This window comes from Pavona decussata, unplaced genomic scaffold (assembly GCF_977016875.1).
Source record: "Pavona decussata unplaced genomic scaffold, jaPavDecu1.1 SCAFFOLD_156, whole genome shotgun sequence".
NCBI lineage: Eukaryota > Metazoa > Cnidaria > Anthozoa > Scleractinia > Agariciidae > Pavona > Pavona decussata.
This window is the reverse complement of record NW_028145568.1, coordinates 2,781,884-2,804,995: the sequence shown is the minus strand read 5'-3', so window position 1 is coordinate 2,804,995 and position 23,112 is coordinate 2,781,884. Positions and strand designations below refer to the sequence as shown.

The following is a 23,112-nucleotide window of genomic DNA, read 5'->3' as shown; positions in this document are numbered from 1 at the left end:
GAACATTACCGACAAAATTTTATTGACTTTAAAATTTGAGTTGGCCCCGAAATATTCAGCTGGTAAGAATCAGCATTGCTAGAAAAGCAAGAAAAGTGAGGTTTTAACTTCGTTGTCATTTTTTCACTCCTCGATAGAGGGCTGGCTCTGCAGTAAAGATACCATCTTTTGAGGTTGAGGAAGGGGGATGCAGGGAGAGACCACCATCTATTTTGTAGTTTGGTGGGTCCTGTTTGAGAATAATAGTTTTGACCACTTCCCTAACGTAAAATCGCTCTTAGAGTACCGGGAGGCAAATATGAAATGATTTTTCAGAGGAAGAATTAACTATAGTCAATTTTAGCAATTTTTCCAAAACTCACAGTTCAAGTTGCAATCCATCTCCATCCAGCCATTGGTAGACAAAAATGATTGATACTAGTTTTTGTGCCCTAACAGGGATATTTTTTTAAAAAAATTAAACCGTCATTTTAATGTTTCCATCAATACAAATGTTTTTTTCACTTTTCAAAAATAGGTGACACTGTCCCTTTAAGCCGAGGAAGCTCCCGCATAAAAGTCAGAGACACCCAACCGTTAATTTAATTTCAGGGAATATCTATTCGGATTTAGTATAAATCTACTAGTGTCCTATCACCAATGTCGTTCTCTGATTGGCTACGCTGCTCGCTATCTATTCTGTGATAGATAGTAAGTAGCGGTTTTCAACAAAATGGCGGCCGCTTCGTCGCGTTTTCGAAGTGTCTACGATGAGGATATGAATAATTTACTTGTTTAGTTTTGAACGAATAGCAGATTTATACTAAAACAATTAGATTATTCTCTCTCGATTTCTATGCGTGATATAATTGAAAGAGGCGATCTCTCTCTAATATAGCAAAAAGGCTCATTTTTACTTCACTTAGCCTGTTGTTGTTGTTGTTGTTGTTTTGTTTTGGTTTTTTTTGGGGGGGAGGGGGAACATTCTGAAACCTTTGGCATTGAAACTAAAAACGTAAGTACACAGATCCTATGCAAAAATGGCTGCCATTTTAATATTCTTTTGCTTGCATTCAAATTATCTTCACTTACCTCGTTCTTGAGTTCAAACATCAAAATGATATTTTATCTTGAATGAGGCTAGTGAGGCTTATTTGAATGCATACAAAAGAATATTAAAATATCAGCCATTTTTCCCGGGGGGGGTTACTTCCTTATAAGAGGCTTATGGGGATGTGCCGCTGGATGGGGTCGCATTTTAACGACTGGATTGACTAGAATGGGGTCGCATTTTCAATAGAGTTACTAGAATGGGGTCGCACATTTTCGGATTTTTGGGGTGAGAAAATTCTATTAAGAAGGGATTCAAAATGATCTCGGTTAAAAAGTTCGGAAAGTTGTTGTTTATTAAATGTAACAATCACCTCGCATTACATTCCGTTCTTGAAAGTAGCTGCATAAATAGAAAGTGACTTAGTCGGGATCGCGAAAATTACATTTTGCCAAACAGTGACTAAGTTGGGGTCTTAAACTGGCCACAAAATAGACTATAATGGGGCAGGGGCTCTGAGAGGCCAGCGGCACATACCCAGCAAAACTTAACCCAAGTACCTCCCCCGGGCCTTTTTTGCATAGGATCTGTGCTAAACGTCCAAAACTGTTTCCTTTAAGGTCTCCAGCACACAATGATTACGTGATAATTACTTTATTTTTTAGCCACTTTTTTCCCGACAAGTTGACGTCAATTTATTTGAACAGTGTAGAGGACACCTTTAATAATCATGTTGATGGTATAATTTTTTTTTTTAAGTTTGCCCATATGCTTCATACAAACAATGGCCGTCTCCAGGTGATTGCACGGCGTGCCCGGCCCACTCGTCCACCGCTCAGGAGGGCAGCATACTCAAAGATCAGTGCATATGCAACACTGGCTACGAAGGGGACCCCTCACAAAATAGAGAATGCACAGGTAATAGTCGGACATCAGCAACATTTCGGATACTACAATCAAGGACCAAAGGGTTGGGACAAATTCCCATTCGCAGTGTTTCCCTGCGTATGCAACAGAGAAGAAAGAATCTCAGTTCCCCATTCCCCCCCCCCCCCCCACCCCCTCCCCGCCCTTGAAAAATGCCTTGTGGACTTCAGCATTGTCTTTGGCCGAGTAAGTAAGATGCGTTTTAAATGGATAACATGGCATTTTTGGTCAGTCACACTACAGTAGCAGTTAATTGCACAACTTGTAACGTTTGCCCCAAGACCTTTTCTCCTTGTTTGAACGTGTTAGTGAAACTGTCAATTTCAATCGAGAAGGGAAATCAATTTGCGTTGGTTCAGTTGCTTCCTGTACGCCTTGATTTCTTTAAATTATTTCACCCAAATTGTTTATAAGCGAGGCAGAAGCTCCATCTACTTCGTTAATTTCCTACTATATCAAGTGGCTGGCTGTATATCCTGTGACATATCATGGATAGTTTGTACAATTTGTTACGTTACGTTCTGAAAATGAAATTGATGCATAGTTGCGGGGGGTTGGGGGGTGTACTCCCCCTATATAAGCTATATAGATATATGGTTATATGGATTTTAGAGGAAAAGGAACAGATTCACGAAACCCTTCTAAGTTAAAGATACATCCTGCTGTTGGTTCAACGATAGGCTATTGTCAAGAAACAATACACAGGGAACATCTTAACACATACCACTCATCGGCATTCAAATCTTAGCACTGTGCACGATATTTGTCACATAAACCTGGTTTAATGGCCTTAGCTCCCACGGGTCTCGTAGAGTATCCAGACTAGTAATTGGAAGGTCTTAGGTTCGATTTCTGTTGAGAAAACTCGGATATCCTTTTTCCGAGTACGTCTAAGTCACTGACTGAACAATACATAGCTCTCATTTTTTTTTTTTTTTAATCTGGCTTAAAGTATACCATCACATTTTTCCATTGCTCATATGCCACACATGGAGATTCAAATCCCAGCAGTATGCGGGATGTTTGTCCAATGAACCTAGTTTAATGGCCTTAGCTCCAACGAGTCTCCTGTAGCTGAGTGGTAGAGCGTCCGAACTAGTAATTGGATGGTCATTAAGGTTCGACTCCTATTGGGAGTCCTCGGATTTTAGTTTTACAAGTATGCCTTTGTTAATGGTTGAAAAAATACGTTTATCATCAATCCTAAGTTCGGCTAGTGCCTTTAATTCACCAAAGAAGCTGCAGAGGAAAAATGCTATCATGAATGTAAACGCAACCTTTTTCAACACACCGACAATGAAGATAGTCACAATTAAATAAACGTATCAGAATAGTAGTGTTAATCAAATTAAATAAACCTATCAGAATAGTAGTGTCAATAAAACGAGCAAAATTACTGTTTATGAGATTTTGAGTACGGTCAATACCTTAGCGTTCTTTTCTAATAAACTGTGACGACATATGTTCACCTGGTCTCGCCATGAGTATTATGGCTCAACTGAAAATATAAAAGCCATCGACCCTATCCTAGACTTACTATTTTTCAAAAATTCTTGAGACCTGTTCCAGACCAAATTCTTCTCAATTTTACCCTCTTCTTTGACAAATATTCTCTCATTCTAATACCATATCCTAGGCTAAACTGCGTGAAAAACATACCCTTGACAGCGGCACATACCTATATGCCAAATATATGGCAGTTTACCCACGGGGCAACCAAACTTCCCTCGTGTAAAGATATGTTATGTTTAAAAAAAATGCCCATGTAACTTTCTTCGTCGGACGCGTTTTTCTTCGTTTGCGCTGGTTAGGGAATCGGCTGTGCTCTGTTTGATTCATGTCCGTTTTTCGTTTTTTTTAAGTGGTTTTTACGACGAAAAACGTGGTTTCATACTCACAGTTTTATCTTTGTAAATCTCAGTTTCACTGAGTAAAACACTTGTAAGCTTGATAACTATTTTCAGTCGTGCCAAAATGAACAAAATTTTCTTCATTTTTCCCTTGAAGCTGTTCAGTGTGAGAGGCTAGTAGCGCCAGAAAACGGAGCTTTCCGTGCTGTATGCGGACATACGTACGACAGTGTATGTGAATTCCAGTGCAGCGATGGCTATCTCCTGGAGGGATCAAGTTCACGCAGATGTCAAAGCAACAAGCAATGGAGTGGCGTCGTAACTCAATGCAAAAGTAAGTTTAGAGAAGAGAGTAACTTTAACTTGGTTAAAATCGGAGCATGAGTCACATCTATAATTCTTAGGACTCAGGACTACATGGCGAATTTCAGCCAGGGCTGCAATTTTGGCACGGTTGCGGGTTTGAGAATTCGTTGCAATTACATAATGAATTTAAGCCTGGGCGCAATTAAAATTGCCCCAAGATTAAGCGTTTTAACTGAAATCATGTTAATTTCGCGTACTTAAGTTCACTCTTTAGCCCGCGCTAAAATTTGATTGCATTTTCATGAGATTTTTTCAGCCCGTTTGGCCAGGCTGAAATTTCCAGCCTGGTTTGATCGTTAGCCAACCGGGATGGAATTTTCACCTTGTAATTACAAAACATTTTCTAAGAGGATTCGTTAACAAAGGTCGGCTGAAATCTCAACCCCTCCTGAAATTCCCCATGTAATCGGACCTTTAGAATCGATGCGCAGCTTTCAGCACAAAAATGTCTACCACGGTATCGGGTCAGGTCAAATCGCTTCATTAAAACCGTGAGTGGAACAGGCATTATCCCCAATAATATGGAAAAAAATAATAATTTCTATAACAATAAACTGGCCACTTTCTTTTGTGCCTTGCATCGGGTCTTAAGCCATCAAGTTTCGATAGACCTGCAGTTGGTGCTCCTCTGAAATAACGTTGGGTTCACAAATAATTACTGTTCAGTCAAATAAAGTTCAGTCAACCAATTTTGAAGTTGCGGCTAGATGACTTTCAATTGTCTATCTCTACTCCTGTTCGATAAGAAATTTGGACTTAAAAAAAGTGATAAAATTATAATCCCAGCGTAATCGGAGATAGATTATTGTATATCGAGGCATGTTCTTATTAAACATAAGATGCAGTTAAAGCGCGAACTTCGTTGAAAACACAGTTACTAGCTGATTTCCCGGTAGCGAGAATAGCATAGAATAAATTTGGCCACGGTTGTGGCAAGTTTAATTGAACAAATTATAAAACTTATAACACAGCAATAAAGTAGTTAGAAAGTGCTTAATCTCCTGTTCATATAAGGAAAGAGATTTCTGGGGATCTGTTCACTTATCTGATGGCGAGGAGAAGAAGGAAGACCACTTCGGCAAAATATCTATTTCATAACCACGCTTATGACTTACTCTTACGCTACTATCCGTACCTGGTAAAACCCACCTCCCACGTATTATCACGTGAGCACCACGCCTCGATGTAAATTACTTATGTCGGCCATAATGTTTGCTTATGATCCAAGCGGGTAGGCTTTTAAATTTCTCTCTCAATCTGTTTAATCACAGTCATCACCTGTTCGCCGCTCCCAAATCTGGATCACGGCACAAAATCATGCGATGGAAATGGAGATGAATACAACGACCAATGCAGGTTCACTTGTGATGATGGATACGAAAGGGCAGGAAGCTCTGTACGGACTTGTCAGGCAGATAGCACATGGTCAGGAGACCCAACCAGCTGTGAACGTATGTACAGGAAAAACATATATTTTGCACAGCTAGGTCATTTAGTTGACCCTCGTTGTTGTTTTGGTATGTACCGACCTTTTAATGTCCAGGGACTTACACGATGAACGGTGGATATTCGGAGAAGCTCCCTTACAACTCTAGCATAGGATTTTATCACACAAAAAACACATTTCTGAGTTTCAAAATTTTGAGTTAAAATTGTTTGTTTGCAGTTTTGTTGTTAAGTAAGTTCTTTTCTCTGTGAGTTATCATTTGGCTTTCATTTATTTATTTATTTATTTATTTATTTATTTATTTATTTATTTATTTATTTATTTATTTTGTGTGTGTACGTGTGTGTATTAAAGTGTTCTGCTCTTTTCTTTGGATTTTTTTTTTGGTAATTAATGATAGAAAGCTGAAAGACGAACGCGAAAACAAAGGGGAAAAGTTCACCATAGGAAAGAAATGTTTTAAACAGAAAAAATTTACATTGGGAAAAACGTGACAAAACAGGAGCTCCCACAGGTTTATTTTGGTGAATATACTGTTCGCATAGTCTCACAAATTTGTATTTATTCATAAAGAAAATCTTCAATTTACTACAGTTTACTTCGGCAAAATGTCAGCTCTAAATTTCACAGCACTGGAAAACTAATTCCTTTCGTTTTTGTAGGGCAAATATATCGTCAAAATTGCGAAAAAAAGGTCAGCTAGCATTTTCGAAAAACAACAATTGATGGTTTGCATCATGTGACGTCATGGCGGCCATGTTGGTGGACAGGAATAATAAGATTTTTCTCCTCTGGGAGTTAACTGCCATTTTTATGTTAACTATGTGAACAAATTTTCTTTTGTTTTGTCCGCCAACATGGCGGCAATGCAAACCACCTATGGCTAGAAAAAAAATTTCGTTTCCTCAAACGTTCTGCAACTTTAACTTTCAATTAAAGCACTCAAACAGATCAATCTGTATCAGCTTACACAGATGTGTTTTTAAAGGGCACAAAACGATCTGGGAACACAGGAGACAGCATATTTAATTTTTTTTTGCTCAAATGTTCTCGTTGGGTGTCCCTAAAAACGCGGCTGCTGTGGAAATATTACCTTCCAAGAACAAGAAAATCCCAAAATCAAATCATTAATTTCTGATGAAGTGTCATTAGGTTCGTTAATTTTTAATTTTCCAATCCATGGTCTATATTTAAAAATTGTCATACGTCCCTCTTCCGACTTGTAAGACTACAGGGTGAGTGTTACCGTTTACACCCAGATCCAGACCTCCTTATAGCCCAGACAGTCCTTTATCGGTTTTTGATATATTCCGTTTATATGTTCTGTTTGGTTGTGTTTTTGTCCTTTCATTGCTTCATTTATCCTCATAGCGATCTTTGCAGCATGATGACCTTTGCAAGAACTGCTGCACATGTTTAGATGCAGCAAAACCTCTGGATAATCGAAAAAGCAACTTTCAATTCTTTAACCCTTAGCTCGCCAGTGCCCCGCTTTGCGTCAGATTGCGTTCGCAATAGTGACACCTGATGATTGCACCCAGACGCCACAACCATACACGAGAGGATGTGTCTTTCAGTGTGTCGTTGGTTACATAATGCAAGGCAATAATAGATTGGAATGTGGAGCAGATGGCACGTGGTCAGGAACCTTTCCATCATGCATTGGTATTTTTGTTACCGTACTTTTAAGATTAGGAAATGGAGGTCATTGACCCATTTAGGCGTGGGTTTCTTTTCTTGTGATTTGTCAATGTGGTATACACTTGGAAATACATGCTTAAAGAGGCACATCATGGAGATTTGGCTTTACTTTGGTGCAAAATGCGCAAACATTTGTCTAAGAACCTCCTTTCTTACGAAGTTGCTCTAAGAGCACCGGCAGAAAAATATTAAGTGGTTTCACTGAGGAAGAATAAATAATAATAAGGTTTTATTTTAGTTATTTCTCCAAAATACACAGGTAGAACTTGAAAACGTTTACCAATTTTTCCAAGTTGCTCCCATTTACATCCTAACTATCCGCAGACAAAGATAATTTATTCTAGTTGCTGTGTACCACTAGGGCCATTGTTAACAAAACTGAACCATTATTGTTATTTTTACCTATACAAATATATTTTCTGGCTATTCAAGGTGACACACAAAAAAATATGTGACATTGCCCCTCCCCACCCTTCAACGGAAACGGAAATCTGAAGTTATTTTAATAATTTTTATTGTTATCCTTTTTAATAATCAAAAGATGAATTTTATAAGGCACACGAGTTGAGACGACGAGAATAAACAAATTAAAAACTACAACCCCTTTTCGAACTCAACTGTGAACGCAAAATTCGCAGCAACGTGTTTCATTTGTTCCAAAAGTTTAGTTTTACACTCATTCCAGGAAAAAAAAATACTCCGCTTTTGTGGAAATTATCAACAGCAGAAGGAGTAGACTTTGACTAAAAAAAATACGCCTACAGGTGCATATTATGAACATTATAGATCTAGATTGACTTGATAGGTGACTTGATAGTTTCGAAATTCATAAATGTTGCTTTCCAAAAAATTAAATGGAAAGGCATCGGTTTTATGTCAATCAATTATAATCTATGATGAACTAGCTAACCACAGAATCTTTTGTCTGACTACCTTATTGCCTTGTTCCTCGCTAGATAACCAACCACCCCTCATCACCTGCCCACCAGACGTAAATAATGGCACTGACCCCGAACGTCCAACCAGAACCGTAGCGTGGAATGATCCAGTAGTCAGCGACAACTCAGAATTGTACGACCCCAATGCCGCCCCAACGGTTGTTAGATCGCCTAATCATATCACGTCTCCTTATGACTTCCCCGCCGGTACGGTCCGCATAACCTACACTGCTACCGATAGGAGCAACAACTCGCAATCGTGCGTCTTTACCGTCACAATAACTGGTGAGTACCTTTCTCATTAGAACGATAAGCCCCTATAACGTCACACTGAAAGTTTGCAAACGTCTCGGGCAACGTAACCAAATTCCGTTTTAAGCGACATCTACAAACAACGTTAGCGAAAAACACATATCCTAAGTATCGTCCTTGCGTTCCCTCTCTGTTCCCGTTATTTTGTTTTGGGAGTATTTTATGGCTCTCGAGCAAAGGAAAGAAAGGGAGCAAGTTACGAAACACATTGACGTTGATGGGAAAGAGAGCGAAGAATAAGTCGGTTCAGTAGCCGATAGGGCTCTTGATAAATTAGATGCCAGATGTGCCAATGTGGTGCTTTCAGCATTATACTGAAGTTCAAGAAAATTCTCAGAGGAAACATTAAAGGAAGAAATGCAATAGGAATCTGGTTTGATTGCTGAGCTTACTTAAAAAACACCATGGCCTGGTGAAAACCAGCAGTACAGCTGTCGAAACTTTGGGATCCACGTCAAAGTAGATCAATCGTGAAATAATCGATTATCCGTCTAGGTTCCAAATCAGCAATCACTTATGGAAAGTCTTCAAAATTTAATTTCCTTAAATTAAACAACGTTCTAATCTTAAGAAAACACACGGACAAAGGTATTGTGTCGCCCTTTTCAACTTCATCTGTACATAGCTATTTACTTAAGAAAAATTACTAATTTGCTACTGAACACTACACACGGCAATGATGTTTTTTTTTTTACCTTTAACCGCTGAATTTAACTTTTCAGGCAGATTTTATTGCATTTTATGGACCCAAATAATTAGGCATGTTTCACACCATAATTCGCTCAATAAGTAGAAATTTGTGAAGAAATTAACCCAAAACATGAACCCTCATGAAGAAAATAAACAAATGAAGAAAAGCCTACCTACCACACATACAAAACTCCAATCCATATTCGTCATATTTGAAAGAAAATAAGATGAAATAGATTATGTTTTACCATCAAATCCTACTAGTTAGCCATGGTCTAAGTCGTCTTCAAAAACTCATTAATAATTCATAAGCCCATTGACCTATCAAACGGTCGATAAAACATCACGTGCGTTGGTTTTAAAACCTGATAAAACCTCCTCCTTATTAGTATGTGGTGTTTAATGTTTTTCTCGTATGCAAATTTCCAACTTTCACAAAAGCATCATTGTTATGAACTCTCTTGACACACGCTGTTCCAGGAATGTTTTTGAAACCGTTGCAAAAACATGCAACACGTGTTTCCACTCGGCTGCGCCTCGCGCTTTTAAATCCCGATAAAACACTGCTGCTCGTGTTTTGAACATTACTGACTTAAGACAAGGGAAGTTCAAATATTTAAACAGCAAACTGATAGACTTTCCTGCCAAGGAGTTCGATTTCACAAACCGCGAGGCGAAAAAAATAAACCTCGAAATAGGCCATTTCCGAGTTGTTGTGAACCTCATTATGAAAGCGAGGCCAAGTGCAATCCTTTTCATATGAAAATTGGTTTTGTTTGCATATGAATGAAAACTAATTTTCATAATAAAAACTTTGCACTTAGCCTCGCTTTGATAATGAGGTTCACAGAAACTCGGAAATGGCCTATTGAAACTTTTTTTTTTCCAAATCTACTCTAAGAGCCCGTTTTATGGATGAACGTTCTTCCCAGTCGAATCACAGACGTTAAGCATGGGCGGATCTTGACGGCTAATTAAAGCCCGCCAATAATGTCTTGAACAATCTATGGTTTGTTATCTGCAAAAAAAAAAGGCCATTCAAAATTAAGACTTTTCTAATATTACTATCTCATAACCCAGATAACGAAAAGCCACGAATCTACTGTCCTCAAAACAAAGAAGTTAAAAAGGAAAACTCCAAACCGACTATTGCGGTTTACTGGCCACCACCAACATACAGCGACAACTCTGGACAGCCGGTTATAATCTTTACAGAGTCCATCAATGGCTCTGAGTTTAGAACTGGTCAACATCAGATTACGTATACTGCCACTGATCACGTGGGCCTCAAATCGGAGTGCTCGTTCATTATAGTTGTGTCGGGTAAGTCAGCGCTGATTTCAATGAGAATTTTTTTTTGAATGATGATATTAATGAACCATATCATTAGCCATTATAAATTTTTCAAACGAATCGTCAAAGGGGCATTGTCACCAATTTTTAGTATCGCTGTGAATAGCCAAAAAAAGTATTTGTTTCAATGGAATAGTTAAAATAATGGTTCAGCTTTGTTCACGATAACCCTACTAGTACATAGAAACTGCTGTTAATTACGTTTGGCTACACAGATGGCTAGGATGGAAGTGAATTAAAACTTGACAAAATTGGCCATTTTTTTCAATTTCTTCCTGTGTATTTTAGTGAAGTCGTTGAAAATTGATCATGGTTTAATCTTCCTAAGAGAAGAACCTTGATATTTTCTTCGCGATGTTGTAACAGCAATTTCATGTTACAAAAGAGGTTCTTTGTCAAATATTTGAGCAGTTTTGACCAAAATACAGTAAAATCGCCGTGACAATGCCCCTTCAAAGTCTTAAAGTACTAAGCCTAGATAGCTTGAGCTCATTCAGGTATGCGCTGGAACAGGTCTTATAGTCCTCGTAGGTGGACAGGAGCCTGCAAGGATGCAACTGTACGGAAGGGCGGTCGTCTTAAACGACTGTAGAGTGCGATCCATCACCACATTCCTAGGGACGTAGGTTCTATGTCCTTATGATTCTTGGGAGAAAGCACCTGCCATTGGCGTTAACGTTTGACGGGAGTGGATGATATTTGCAGTATGTGATAATGTACAGCTTTATTAGCATTTATAGCATTATTAGTATGTTCAATTGAAATATTTTGAAATGCGGTAAAATGAAAATTGTGTATGCTAAACAATATCATTTTTTTCCATTCATTCCATATCAGTTAATTAATCCGTTGTTTATTATGTATTTTCTTATTTACTTGTTCATTTCTCAGCTGTAAACTGCAAGCCTTACGATCCGCCAATCAACGGCCTTGTAGCTTGCAGCTATTCTAGCATCTGGAATGGAGATTCGTGCATTCCCCAGTGTAATGAAAAGAAAGAATTTTCTCGCGTCCCTGCCTTGCTTTACATTTGCTTGGCGACTGGTATATGGGACGTCTGGGCTTGGGATATAGACGTATCAATTGAAATGCCCTGGCCGGACTGTACAGGTAGACCAATCAAAAAAATCTATCTATCTATCTATCTATCTATCTATCTATCTATCTATCTATCTATCTATCTATCTATCTATCTATCTTTCTGTTTGTCTGTCTATCTGTTTGTCTGTCTGTCTGTCTGTCTGTCTGTCTGTGTATCTATCTATCTATCTATCTATCTATCATCTATCTATCTATCTATCTGTTTGTCTGTCTATCTGTTTGTCTGTCTGTCTGTCTGTCTGTCTGTCTGTGTATCTATCTATCTATCTATCTATCTATCTATCTATCTATCTATATATCTATCTACGGATTTTATGGAAGTTTTAACTGTTGTATCTTTTAATTTCATTGAACCCCGTGCTAAAATAACAGATTCCATCCATCCATCTATACATTTATTTATTTATTTATTTATTTATTTATTTATTTATTTATTTATTTTCCATTAGGGTCACCTGTTGAAATTTCCTTTTCTTTTTACAATCTTTGCTGTTAGTAATAAACTACTTTTACAACAGTAATTTCTAAATCACTTGAGCTTATTGTTACAATATTTAAGCGGATATATAATTGTGTAACATGCTTACTTTAAGACCAGTATAACACTGGCGTCTAACTACTCTAAACTATTTGAGCGTACAATAAACACCTGCTTATCTAATTACACATTCAAGTAACGTATTGTTCGTACAATCACAAACTAGCCAATACAAGGTGAAAAGTACTTGAAATAGACTACTTACAATGAATGCAATACTAACAATACTTTTGCTTACATTTTTAACAATACTTACTCTATTAAATAATCATGACTATTTTTTACTTATTATTATTACTATTATTATTATTATTATTATCATTATTATTATTATTATTGTTTTTTTTAAATAATAAATAAAAATAATTCTTTATTAAAATATTCCACACAAATTGCTATTTACAAGTTAAAAGTATATAAAAAAGAGCTATTAAAAACCTATTCACATTTCCTTTCGATTAGAAAAAAGAATAATTTCCAGACCTATTGCCTCAACTTATTTTTTTTTTCTTTGACGTTAGAATAAAGTTTTTTCATTACATCACATCACATCACATCACATCACATTACAGTACATTACATTACACAAGCTATGCTTGTAGGCCAGCTGTTCATTTTCGGACAATCTTTCGGTCTCGGGTATTGTGATCTGATATACCAGTCGACTGAAGGGGTTTACTCACTGAATAATTCTGAAATTTTCTTTCAGAGGAGTATATTCCAAATGCTGCACGTTTGGGTATGGAGTGGCAATACTTTTCCGGTGACTGTTCAAACGCAAGTGTTCAGGAAGCAGCCAAAAAGAATTTTCAGGACGGAATCAACGCAGTCTTTGGCGGTAACGATAAAACTTGGTGTCAGACTCAGAATGCATGTTCTCTCGACAACATCGAAGTTACTTGCGGAAAAGTTCAAAGAAGACGGAGAAGTTCATCTCAGGTAAGTCGACTACAAAACTGTGGTAACGTTCCTTCAATTGTAGCATTTGTTTCTTAAGAAAGTGGTGAGGAAGCACTTCATATAGACTTAAAGGGGTATTGTCACCTATTTTTAGTGTCATTTTCTATAACCAAAAATCATATCTGTATCGATGGAAACGTTAAAATGATGGTTCAGTCTTGTTAACAATTGCCCTTCAAGTGAAGAGAAACTAGTATTTATTATCTTTGAGACTTAAAAAATTGGCTTTTCCTGTGTATATTGCAGAAATCGCCGAAAAGCGATCATAGTTTGTTCTCCCCAAGAGAAATCGGTTATTGTTATATTCTCGATGCTCTAAGAGCAATGCGATGTGAGAAAAAAGGTATCTTGTCAAGTATTCGAGCAGTTTTGACCAAAAAACAGAAAAATCTCCGTGATAGTGCTCCTTTAATTACCTGTTTTGTTAATCTTTTGCAGACTAATACCCTCACCATCAAAGTGGATGTGTCGTTCATAACTAAAAACGACGACTATGCTCAGGCCAAGACCGATTTAGAGAACAATGTGAACAAGGCGAAAAGTGACCCTTCAATGCAGTCAATCAAAGTTTCCGACTCGGACGACATGCAATTGAATAACGTCACTGAAACTCCAATCTATGGAGTGTGTATCGACGGCAGCGTGTATGGACTTAACACAGGCTACTCTAATAACGTGGACCATAGCCAAAGATGCCGTAAGTATTGAAAATGTGTCGAGTAACGGTCGGTCGGTTGATTGGTTGGCTAATTGATTAATTGATTGCTTGATTGATTGATTGATTGATTGATTGATTGATTGATTGATTGATTGATTTATCACCATTTGAATAAAGACATGTTTTTATTATTATTATTATTATTATTATTATTATTATTATTATTATTATTATTATTATTATTATTATATAAACAATTGAGTTTCAACAGTAATTCTTGTGGAGTGCTAATTTGTGACGCTATCCAGACTAATTGGCGGTAATTGAAAACGCACCCTGAGGCCAGGGCCTGGAACCATAATAATAAATACTAATAAAACTTTATTAAGCACGAAATTCTAAAAGCTAACACTTATTTACATTGAAGCTGTGCAGATATCCACAATAAACTGGATAACATCAGAAACTACTACGTTATACATATAGTTACAATGAATCAATTAAAATAGATAAATTCATGATGAAAAAAAAGGTTACGAATATAGTTTACATTAATATTTTGTCTCCAACCAATGATTGGTGGTGAAGGCAGGAATGTTATTTGAGGTCTTGATTGCTGGACTAAGACTATTTTAAAGTTTGGCAGCTGAATAGGCTAATGACCTAAAACCAGATTTAGATGATATTTTAGGCATGTGGATGTTAGATCTACTACGGGATCGTTTGACAGTTGTATGACATGGCATGACCACATTAATGCTGTTGCATCAAAAGCATCTGAAAGATTAGGCCTCCTTGGCGGGATAAGGAAATATCTCAGCGTAGATACTTGTAAACACCTACATGACACTCTTGTGCAACCACTCTATGAATATTGTGATATTATATGGTCAAACTCAGATAAGACATGCCTTGATAGACTACTGAGATTGCGGATCGAAGAGGCGATTCAGGATAATATTCAGAAAAAAGATCAGAGAAGAACGCTCAGAACAACTGTTTAGAGAACTAGGCTGGATTTCTCTTATTGACTGCTAGAATTTTCGTATATGCCTAACAGTATTTAGATGCCTTACAGGTTTCTGACCCCTTTATTTAAGGAATTTATTTTCCAGACAGCAGCAGCAACAGCAGCAGTAGTAGCAGTAGCAGTAGTAGTAGTAGTAGTAGTAGTAGTAGTAGTAGTAGTGGTAGTAGTAGTAGTAGTAGTAGTTTTATGTATAGTGTTTCTTAAAAGGCATTTCAACGAGATAGTCTGCTGTAAGCTACCATAGCCAGAGCCCAGCCGAAAAAGATACGAAAACAAAATTAAAGGGGAAAAACAACGAGGTAACTGGTCACAATTTGATATTTACTAGAAACGGAAAAAAAGCAAAATATTTCTGCCTCTGTCCCGCCGAAACTCCCCACCACACCGACATGGGATATATTCAAATTCAAATAACTTGAAATCTTTGATGTTCAAATTGTCAGGGGACACAGCAATAGAAAGGCAAGTTAATCTCGAATCACCGGGAAATAAAATATAGGAAACAGGGGCGGATTCAAGAAGACTTTCTTGAGACATATCCAAAGTGTTGTTTCTTAACTATATCCTATCTTTAGAATAACAATTAGCTATTGTTAAGAAGCAGCACCATAAGATAAATCTTACAGTTAGGAAGGCTTTGTAAATCCGGCCCCAGGCCTTTTAAAAATAGATTTGTTCAAGAAGAGGAAGCATTAATTCCTAGTTTTCTCTTCCTTGGACGTAACTTTGTTTTATGTTCTTTCTTGTTAGAAAACTGCCCACCCGGAACGTTCTACGACCTCAACACCGCAAACTGCACAGATTGCCCAAAGGATACATTCAACTCACAAACTGGCAATGTAGGTCTTTGCAGAGGTTGTCCAGAGGACACTTACACCGTGAACGTCGGGAGCAAAAACATTTCACAATGTTTAGGTAAATATGACTTACACGTGATCTAGACACATATTATGTAAAGAATCAGTATAAATCTTACAGTTATCTTACACACGGGGAGCAGGGATGGCGCAGTGATGGCGCAGTGGTGAGTGCAGCGATTGTGCAGTAGTGAGAGCACTCGCGTCCCATTAATGTGGCCCGGGTTCCATCCCCGTAGTTGACACCATATCTGGGTTGAGTTTGTTGAGTTTGTTGCTGCTCCGAGGGTTTTTCTCCGGGTTCTCCGGTTTTTCTCCCTGCACAAAAACCAACATTTCCGAATTCCAATTCGACCTGGAAACAGTGTATGAATAGCCACTCTGTGGATAATCCACTGAAATTTCCATTTATTTATTTATTTATTTATTTATTTATTTATTTTTTTTTATTCATTTATTTATTTATTTATTTATCTATTTATTTATTTATTTATTTATTTATTTATTTATTTATTTATTTATTTATTTATTTATTTATTTATTATGTTAAGACAAGGAACAATTTTACTCAGTGGGTACCCGATAAATGGACTATGTTAACTATACAGTCACTGCCGAGTTCCTGCCATAGTATTTTCCAGTTTCTTACACGTACATACACATCAATTACTCTTGCGTCATTTTTAGCTAACCTCGCTAAATTACAAGATATGTACAGGCCCGAACGTCTGTTCCTGTCTGGTACTGCTTTTAATTTCAATGCTTATTTACGGGGACGGTTTGAAGGTCGCCAAGGTCACGATATGGGACCCAATAAAGTCAGCTGGACTCCGTATCGATAAACTCTAAGATTGATTTCAAAGTTGACGCAAATGAACACCCGAAAAATTTAGACAATGTAGAGAAAAACGCTTGCAACATGGAACTTGTGACCGTTGGCAAACCGTCAAGGAAGGTCTAAGCACATACCAAGTGTAACGGTTGCCGCTATTGTTATTCAGCAGAAGTTCTTTTGTGTGAAACAATTGAGCAACCGTTTTATGCCATGAACAATGAAATCAAAGATGGCGACGCTCGGGAAATTTAAAAGCGAAAATAGGCGATGATCAAATCATGTTTTTTTCCGACACTGAAATATTATTTCCATGTTTTCCAACGAAATTTCAAAGTAGATTGTATTTTCAACAATTTAACGTTAATATGTTTCGAGAGTGGAGGTTTCCTTTAAAACGTAGCATTTGTAGAAATGCAGGTTTGTATTCTTGTCACATTTTGTTTTGTCAAAGTGAAATTCTGGTATGTGTAGAGAGTAGCCTGTTTAACTACAATCTCACTTATATTCCCCTTGTAGCAATTATATCAGTTTGCGTTAATTTGACGCGGCGTCATGTTTGGTTGAACAGATAGATAGCTTCATTAAGAAGTAAAGTCACGCAGCCCCCAGGCCGGCTGAAATACGACTTACTTTACAAGGGAAATAAAAATTATCTATAAATATATGACAAATATTATAAAAACCTTAACTACTAATAATTAGGATTACTACTAATAATCAAAACTGTTCGCCATAATAAAAGTGTTTTTAAACCTATTTGTCTTACAAATCGGTAGTTTAAAGTATCTCTGGCTACGGGTGCAATGAGTAGAGTCACTGCGTGGTGGCAGCAGATCATGGAGCTTGTGGCTTTGGTCCCTTACAATTTGGTCAAATAGAGCATTGCTCAAGGCCTTCCCCCTGTCGTAGTGACATGATGTCCAGAGCTACTAGGGCCTCAGCATAGGATAGGTCGGGTTGTATTATCCGCAACGCGCAACCTTTCCACTTCATTAGACAGACATTGCGGCAAAGAATGATGAAAGACCGGACACGCATATTCTAAAACAGGCCGTATACATGTTGTATACAAAAGTAAAATATCCCTGGATGAAACTTCAGCGCGCCTTAGCTGTTTTAGGAAGTACAGGCGCGTCGCAGCCTTTTTGCATATAGATTCTATATGTGCGTTCCACCTGAGGTTGTCAGAAACTACCACTCCTAACAGCTTTGCGGACGGAGCAACTTCGATTTGCTTATCATTGATAGTGATATGATCTACAGAACTTCCTGATCTAGAGAAAGATATTCTCAGTTCTTTACATTTAGACTCGTTACAAAAGGCATGTAAGATTCCGTTCAGCATACATGACTGTATTTCTTCATTGTCTTTTAGCCGCTTGTCAGCCTGGAGAGTTCTCATCCACTGGCCTTGCCAACTGTGAGACATGTGCTGTCAATAAGTATCAGCCTCTAGCACGTCAAACAGATTGCTATTCTTGTCCTGGATCATCGGTAACCCTTGCAGCAGGCTCCAAATCTATCAGCGAATGTGGAAGTAAGCTGTTGTTGTTGTTTTGTTTCGTAAGGTGGCTATTCTTGTTTTTTGCATACTTTATACTCTCGTTACACCCTTCCCTTGGAGAACACTAAGAGTTTTAGGAAAATAGATTTAACGAAAAAGTAAAAAGATGACAGCAAAAATCAACGCACTCCACATCTAAGAAGATACTTTAGCCTACTTTAAGTTAAAAAAGATACAAAGACCTAGATCTTGAAACGAATAAGCCAGCATCAACAAATAAAAAAAATATGAGAACCTTTGAATAAATGGATATAGACCCTAAAAACAGCTCTCACTTCTTTGTTTATGTCCTCTCTCACACACCTTACTATAAGACGTCAACTTACTTTAACTTATGGTGAAAGTACCTAATATATCTGTTTAGCCAAATATGCATTTATTTATTTATTTATTTATGAAATTATTTTTAGACTGTACCAGGTACTACTGTGTGTGCTATAATCCGCTTATTGTAAATATAATTTGTATTCAGACAAAGTAAGTATTGTTAATATTGTGAAAAAAAATGGCGGCAAAATGAAGAGAATCGCCAAAAACATAAAGTACAAATGCAAAACACAGCCTTTTTGTGTGCAAATATCTCTTCAAATTTTTCAAAGTGATGATTGCGCCAGTTGCTGCTGTTTGATGAGATTAAATATATGTCCCCGCTGAGAAAAAAAAATCAATAACATTTGATATATGTCACAATATCAACTCAGCTTACTCAAAGAAATCCTCTTTGCACCTAATGGCATTAATATTTATTTTCTTCCAGAAATTGTGTCTATACACTCTGTTTTTTTTTTTAATAAGAACGTCTAAGTTTGGAGATGAGGCTGAACGTTCTTACATTTTTTTGCGATTTGAGGTTGAAAACGTTCTCAAGATGTTCTTAAATTACATGGTATACACTACATGTATTTCAGTAAATCAATGCGGACGTGCTGAGATATGGTATCAAGAACTGCTGCTTATGACAAACCGAGATGTGTGTCACCATTGTTAATGTTATACAAAACATGCCCTTTAAAAGTATTTTGGCTAATTTACATTTGTTACATTGATTTTATATACAGATTAGCAAACTAAAAACGTTCTTAATCGACTCTCAGCCTGAGGAATGTTCTTGTTACGTTCTTAACATTTTGGTTGATCTCAGCCTTAACGTTCTTATAAAAAAGGTTCTTTTCAAAAAAACAGAGTGTATCTATGACTCTGACTCGGGTGACTGAAGAATAGTCTTTTAATAAATACAGCTTCAAAGTCAACAGGGAAAATTTATTCACTGTTATTGTGAAGCTAATTATGCATACGCCATGACACCGAGAACTCATACGATTTACATTTTGCTTTGATTTTTTTCAGTGCCATGTGCCCCTGGCACATATTCCAAGACTGGTGTGGAGCCCTGTCTGCCTTGTGCCAAAGGTTACTACCAATCTGCCGTAAAACAAACTTCCTGTCTCCTTTGCGGAGGTGGAAAGTCGACTTACGGTGTTGGTGCGTCGTCCTCGAATCAATGTATCGGTAAGCATCGTTCAATGAAAATGTTCATTTAACAATTGTTCAAAAGAAACTAACATGAAATTGGCAATTAGGGTGGGCTTTAAAGTGGATCCTTCAATGTTGCCCATGACGCTCTTTACAAGAAATACTTTATGGAAGACAAACACCTTACGTTATTCAATTCCAAATAAAAAAAGAGGAGTACTTCTCGAGAGGATTTTAACCTGACGTTAAGGATCCATTTGCTCGTTAAATGATCTTTGCAAATGCTTTCTATTGTTTTTTGCTTTGACTTTTCTAGATATTCAAGACTGTGCCTCTAATCCATGCAACAACGATGGCATATGTGTTGAGGTCGCTGAAGGTTACCAGTGCGTCTGTCTGCCTGGGTTTACTGGGACGAACTGTGAGGTGGATGAAGACGAATGCGTTGCAAGCCCATGCGCCAAGGGATCAACTTGCGTCGACAAAGTATGAAGACTACGATGGGAGTTAAATGCCTAGACTTTGACCAAGGTCAAACGTAAAAAATAAAAAAAGCGTCCCGGCAAGTCTTTTACTTTGAGTGCTCAAAAATGATAACCTTTTGTGAGTCTGTGAGTTTATTGAATTATTTTACGATTTACTAAAAAAAGGTTTCAAGACTTTTATGTGGAGAATGATCCGCTCTGTGTGTCTTTGTTTACGGCTTTGAATGTGTGCCATCAATAAGAAAGTCCTTTGAAGAAAAGACTTTTATTTTAAGACCTCAAAAAAGATAAGTCTTGGTGAGTCTGAGTTTACTAAAGCATTTTATGTTAACTAAAGAATTTCCAGAGACTTCATGTTTAAGTGGTGCCGGTATGGTCGGCACTGTGTGTTTTTGTTATCTGCTTTGAATGTGTAAAATCCGAAAGTCCAATTCCAAACTAACATGATTTAGTAAACACACAGACTTAACTTAGAGCTCTTAAAGAAAAAAGCTTATCTTTATTGGCATTTTCTTATATTTTACTTTTGACCGCGATTAAGCCTACAGTAGATTACCTTTACGAGTCTGGTATGATGCTACGCAAACCACTACACTTGATTTGTTTTGACAGGTGAATGGCTACGCTTGCTTGTGTCCACCAGACTACAGTGGCGTGCATTGCGATGTGAAGTCGAGCAGTTGTACCAGCAGCAAATGTGCCAGTGGATCTACCTGTGCAAGTACACCACAAGGACATAACTGCATCTGTCCTGAGGGATTCGAAGGGACGTTCTGTGAGACAAAATCCAATGTAAGAATGAAACCATTTGCTTAAAGTTATTGTCTTTGAAAAGTGTTTATGTAAAGCACTCACATGCACTTAAAATGCCACAGACAATAAACGAAAACTGACTTCGTGAGTACGTGAATTAATCAGAGTGGGAGGCAGAGGCTTCTACTGAAGCCAAACGAAACTAGAATGCTGCTACGAAAACGTATACGCCAAATAAAACTTTCCCTGGACGAATGTTTTCCATCGTTTTATACGTTAAGATGTTCCAGTTAATTTGCTTTAAACGCCGGAAAATGATGGCTTATTGTTAATTCACGTGTTTTCAGACATCTAGTTCAAATTTCAATACTGCTGTAAGATTTGAATTATGCCTTCCATCTGTTTACATTTAACAGGAATGCAAGACTTCTCCTTGCCAAAATGGCGGGACCTGTTCAATCGTGAATCTTTCCTTCAAATGCTCCTGTCCTACAGGATTCAGTGGTAGTCAGTGCGAAAAGAACGACAATGGCTGTCTTCCAGACTCCTGCCAGAATGGTGCTACCTGCGAGGACACCAGCTATGGCCACATATGCAAATGTGCAGCAGGCTATGCTGGCTCAACGTGCGAAGTTAACATAAACGAGTGCTCGAGTCGACCGTGTCAGAACAACGGACTTTGTGCTGACCAGGTCAATGGCTACAAATGCACCTGTAAGCCTTCGTTTAAAGGAACAAACTGCGAGACAGGTATGAACCCTAAACATAGAGTACACTTGAAAAAAATCTACGTGTATTTATTTGGTGCATGGATTCCTGTAGATTCCTAAAGTGTGACGTTCGAATCGAACGTGATGAAAACTACTACTTGCCAAAACAACTGCATGCTGTTGTAATCTAGGTATCAGATATTGTCATTTTTATGCTCTGATAACTCCAAAGAAACCCTTCTTATTTGGTTCTAAACGGTTAGACTTTAGACCCAGTGCAGGGGTTTGTATCGTTATATCGGTTTGTCAGAGCGTAGTACTGCCCACACCCAAATCTAACACTGTAATTACAAAGATGTACGTTTCTGTGATGTCGCCTTCTCAGGCCTTCAATCACTATGGTGCTTGTAGCGTTGACTTTTCATCGTTTGACAATTATATATTTTTGGTTCATTAATCGGTTTGAAGCCGAAGAAGCATTGTTTCAGACTAAGAGTTCTTCGTCTCTATCTATATTTCTTTGCGTGTGTGCGTTTATGCATATTACATCAGTTTATTCCTGGTACAGCAGTAGGGCCACATTTGTTATTTTCAGTAAGCCTAGGAGCTTAAAGTTATAGAGTGTGTGCACGACGGCCATGTTGGAGGACCGAAACAATACAATGATTTTCCTTTGGGAAATATATTCTATTTTTATGCAAACATCTTCTATTGTTTTAGTCCTCCAACATGGCCGCCGTGCACACACTCTATAGAGCAACAATTCGTAGCATTTTTTTTTCCAGGTTTTCTTTTCGCAACTGCTTAAGTTGCGTACCAACTGCCAGGATCTTTCTTCTATTTCAATTCGTAGCTACGTTGACATGTTTTTAAGCCCTAAAATCGTATTTATATTATTCATATTTAAATATTTACTAAATTGTTTATGTATTTAATTTCAGAGATTTCCACTGACTTTGACATGGAATTTAGTAGATCACTGGGTCGTGGGCTATCAATCGTGGAAATGCGTCAGGAATTAAGAGCTTTTACGGTTGCCTTCTGGATGAAGGTCGCTAACAGTGAGCTTGACCCAGGAACTCCTTTATCGTATGCTGTTCAAGTTGGAGGTAATCTGCACGTATTACATTAGGTCGATATATAGCTGCAATAACTGGTAGTCAACGAGGCCTTTCCGGAGGCCCATCTGAGTTGACTACTGTTCTTTAGACTACGCAAGAAACGTTTGCAAGACATGAGGCATAGCAATTCTAGTTTTAAAAGCGAGAGTGAAATCCAGCCAACTGGGAAACCACTGCTGGAAAAACGAGCCTTTACCCTGGCTGCTAAAACGCATCCCAACAAGACTCATCGAATGTGGGTCAGATTGAGTACTAGAAGAAACCTGTTTAAAATGTATAATAGTATAGTTTTACAATGGCCTTTCTCATAAACCTTGCAGAGGCGCAGTGTGCCACCAAGAGGATGAAAAGTGATAAAAGATTGAGTACACAGTTAAATGAGTATAATCCGAAAGTAACTCAATTAATAAGAA

At 37.7% G+C, this 23,112-nt stretch overlaps 1 protein-coding gene across 1 annotated transcript in view; it reads left to right on the top strand.

Moving 5' to 3' along the window:
* LOC146465286 (sushi, von Willebrand factor type A, EGF and pentraxin domain-containing protein 1-like) overlaps window positions 1–23,112 on the top strand; it is a 59,287-nt gene that overhangs the window by 5,332 nt on the left and 30,843 nt on the right. The window contains exons 3-18 of the mRNA XM_085128486.1: window positions 1,790–1,948; window positions 3,965–4,141; window positions 5,445–5,624; window positions 7,097–7,285; window positions 8,278–8,544; window positions 10,342–10,584; window positions 11,506–11,724; window positions 12,963–13,192; window positions 13,652–13,910; window positions 15,652–15,816; window positions 17,969–18,130; window positions 19,505–19,666; window positions 19,947–20,116; window positions 20,728–20,907; window positions 21,285–21,618; window positions 22,520–22,687. Coding sequence (XP_084984612.1) covers window positions 1,790–1,948; window positions 3,965–4,141; window positions 5,445–5,624; window positions 7,097–7,285; window positions 8,278–8,544; window positions 10,342–10,584; window positions 11,506–11,724; window positions 12,963–13,192; window positions 13,652–13,910; window positions 15,652–15,816; window positions 17,969–18,130; window positions 19,505–19,666; window positions 19,947–20,116; window positions 20,728–20,907; window positions 21,285–21,618; window positions 22,520–22,687 — 3,264 coding nt within the window. The remainder of the gene's footprint in view (window positions 1–1,789; window positions 1,949–3,964; window positions 4,142–5,444; window positions 5,625–7,096; window positions 7,286–8,277; window positions 8,545–10,341; window positions 10,585–11,505; window positions 11,725–12,962; window positions 13,193–13,651; window positions 13,911–15,651; window positions 15,817–17,968; window positions 18,131–19,504; window positions 19,667–19,946; window positions 20,117–20,727; window positions 20,908–21,284; window positions 21,619–22,519; window positions 22,688–23,112) is intronic.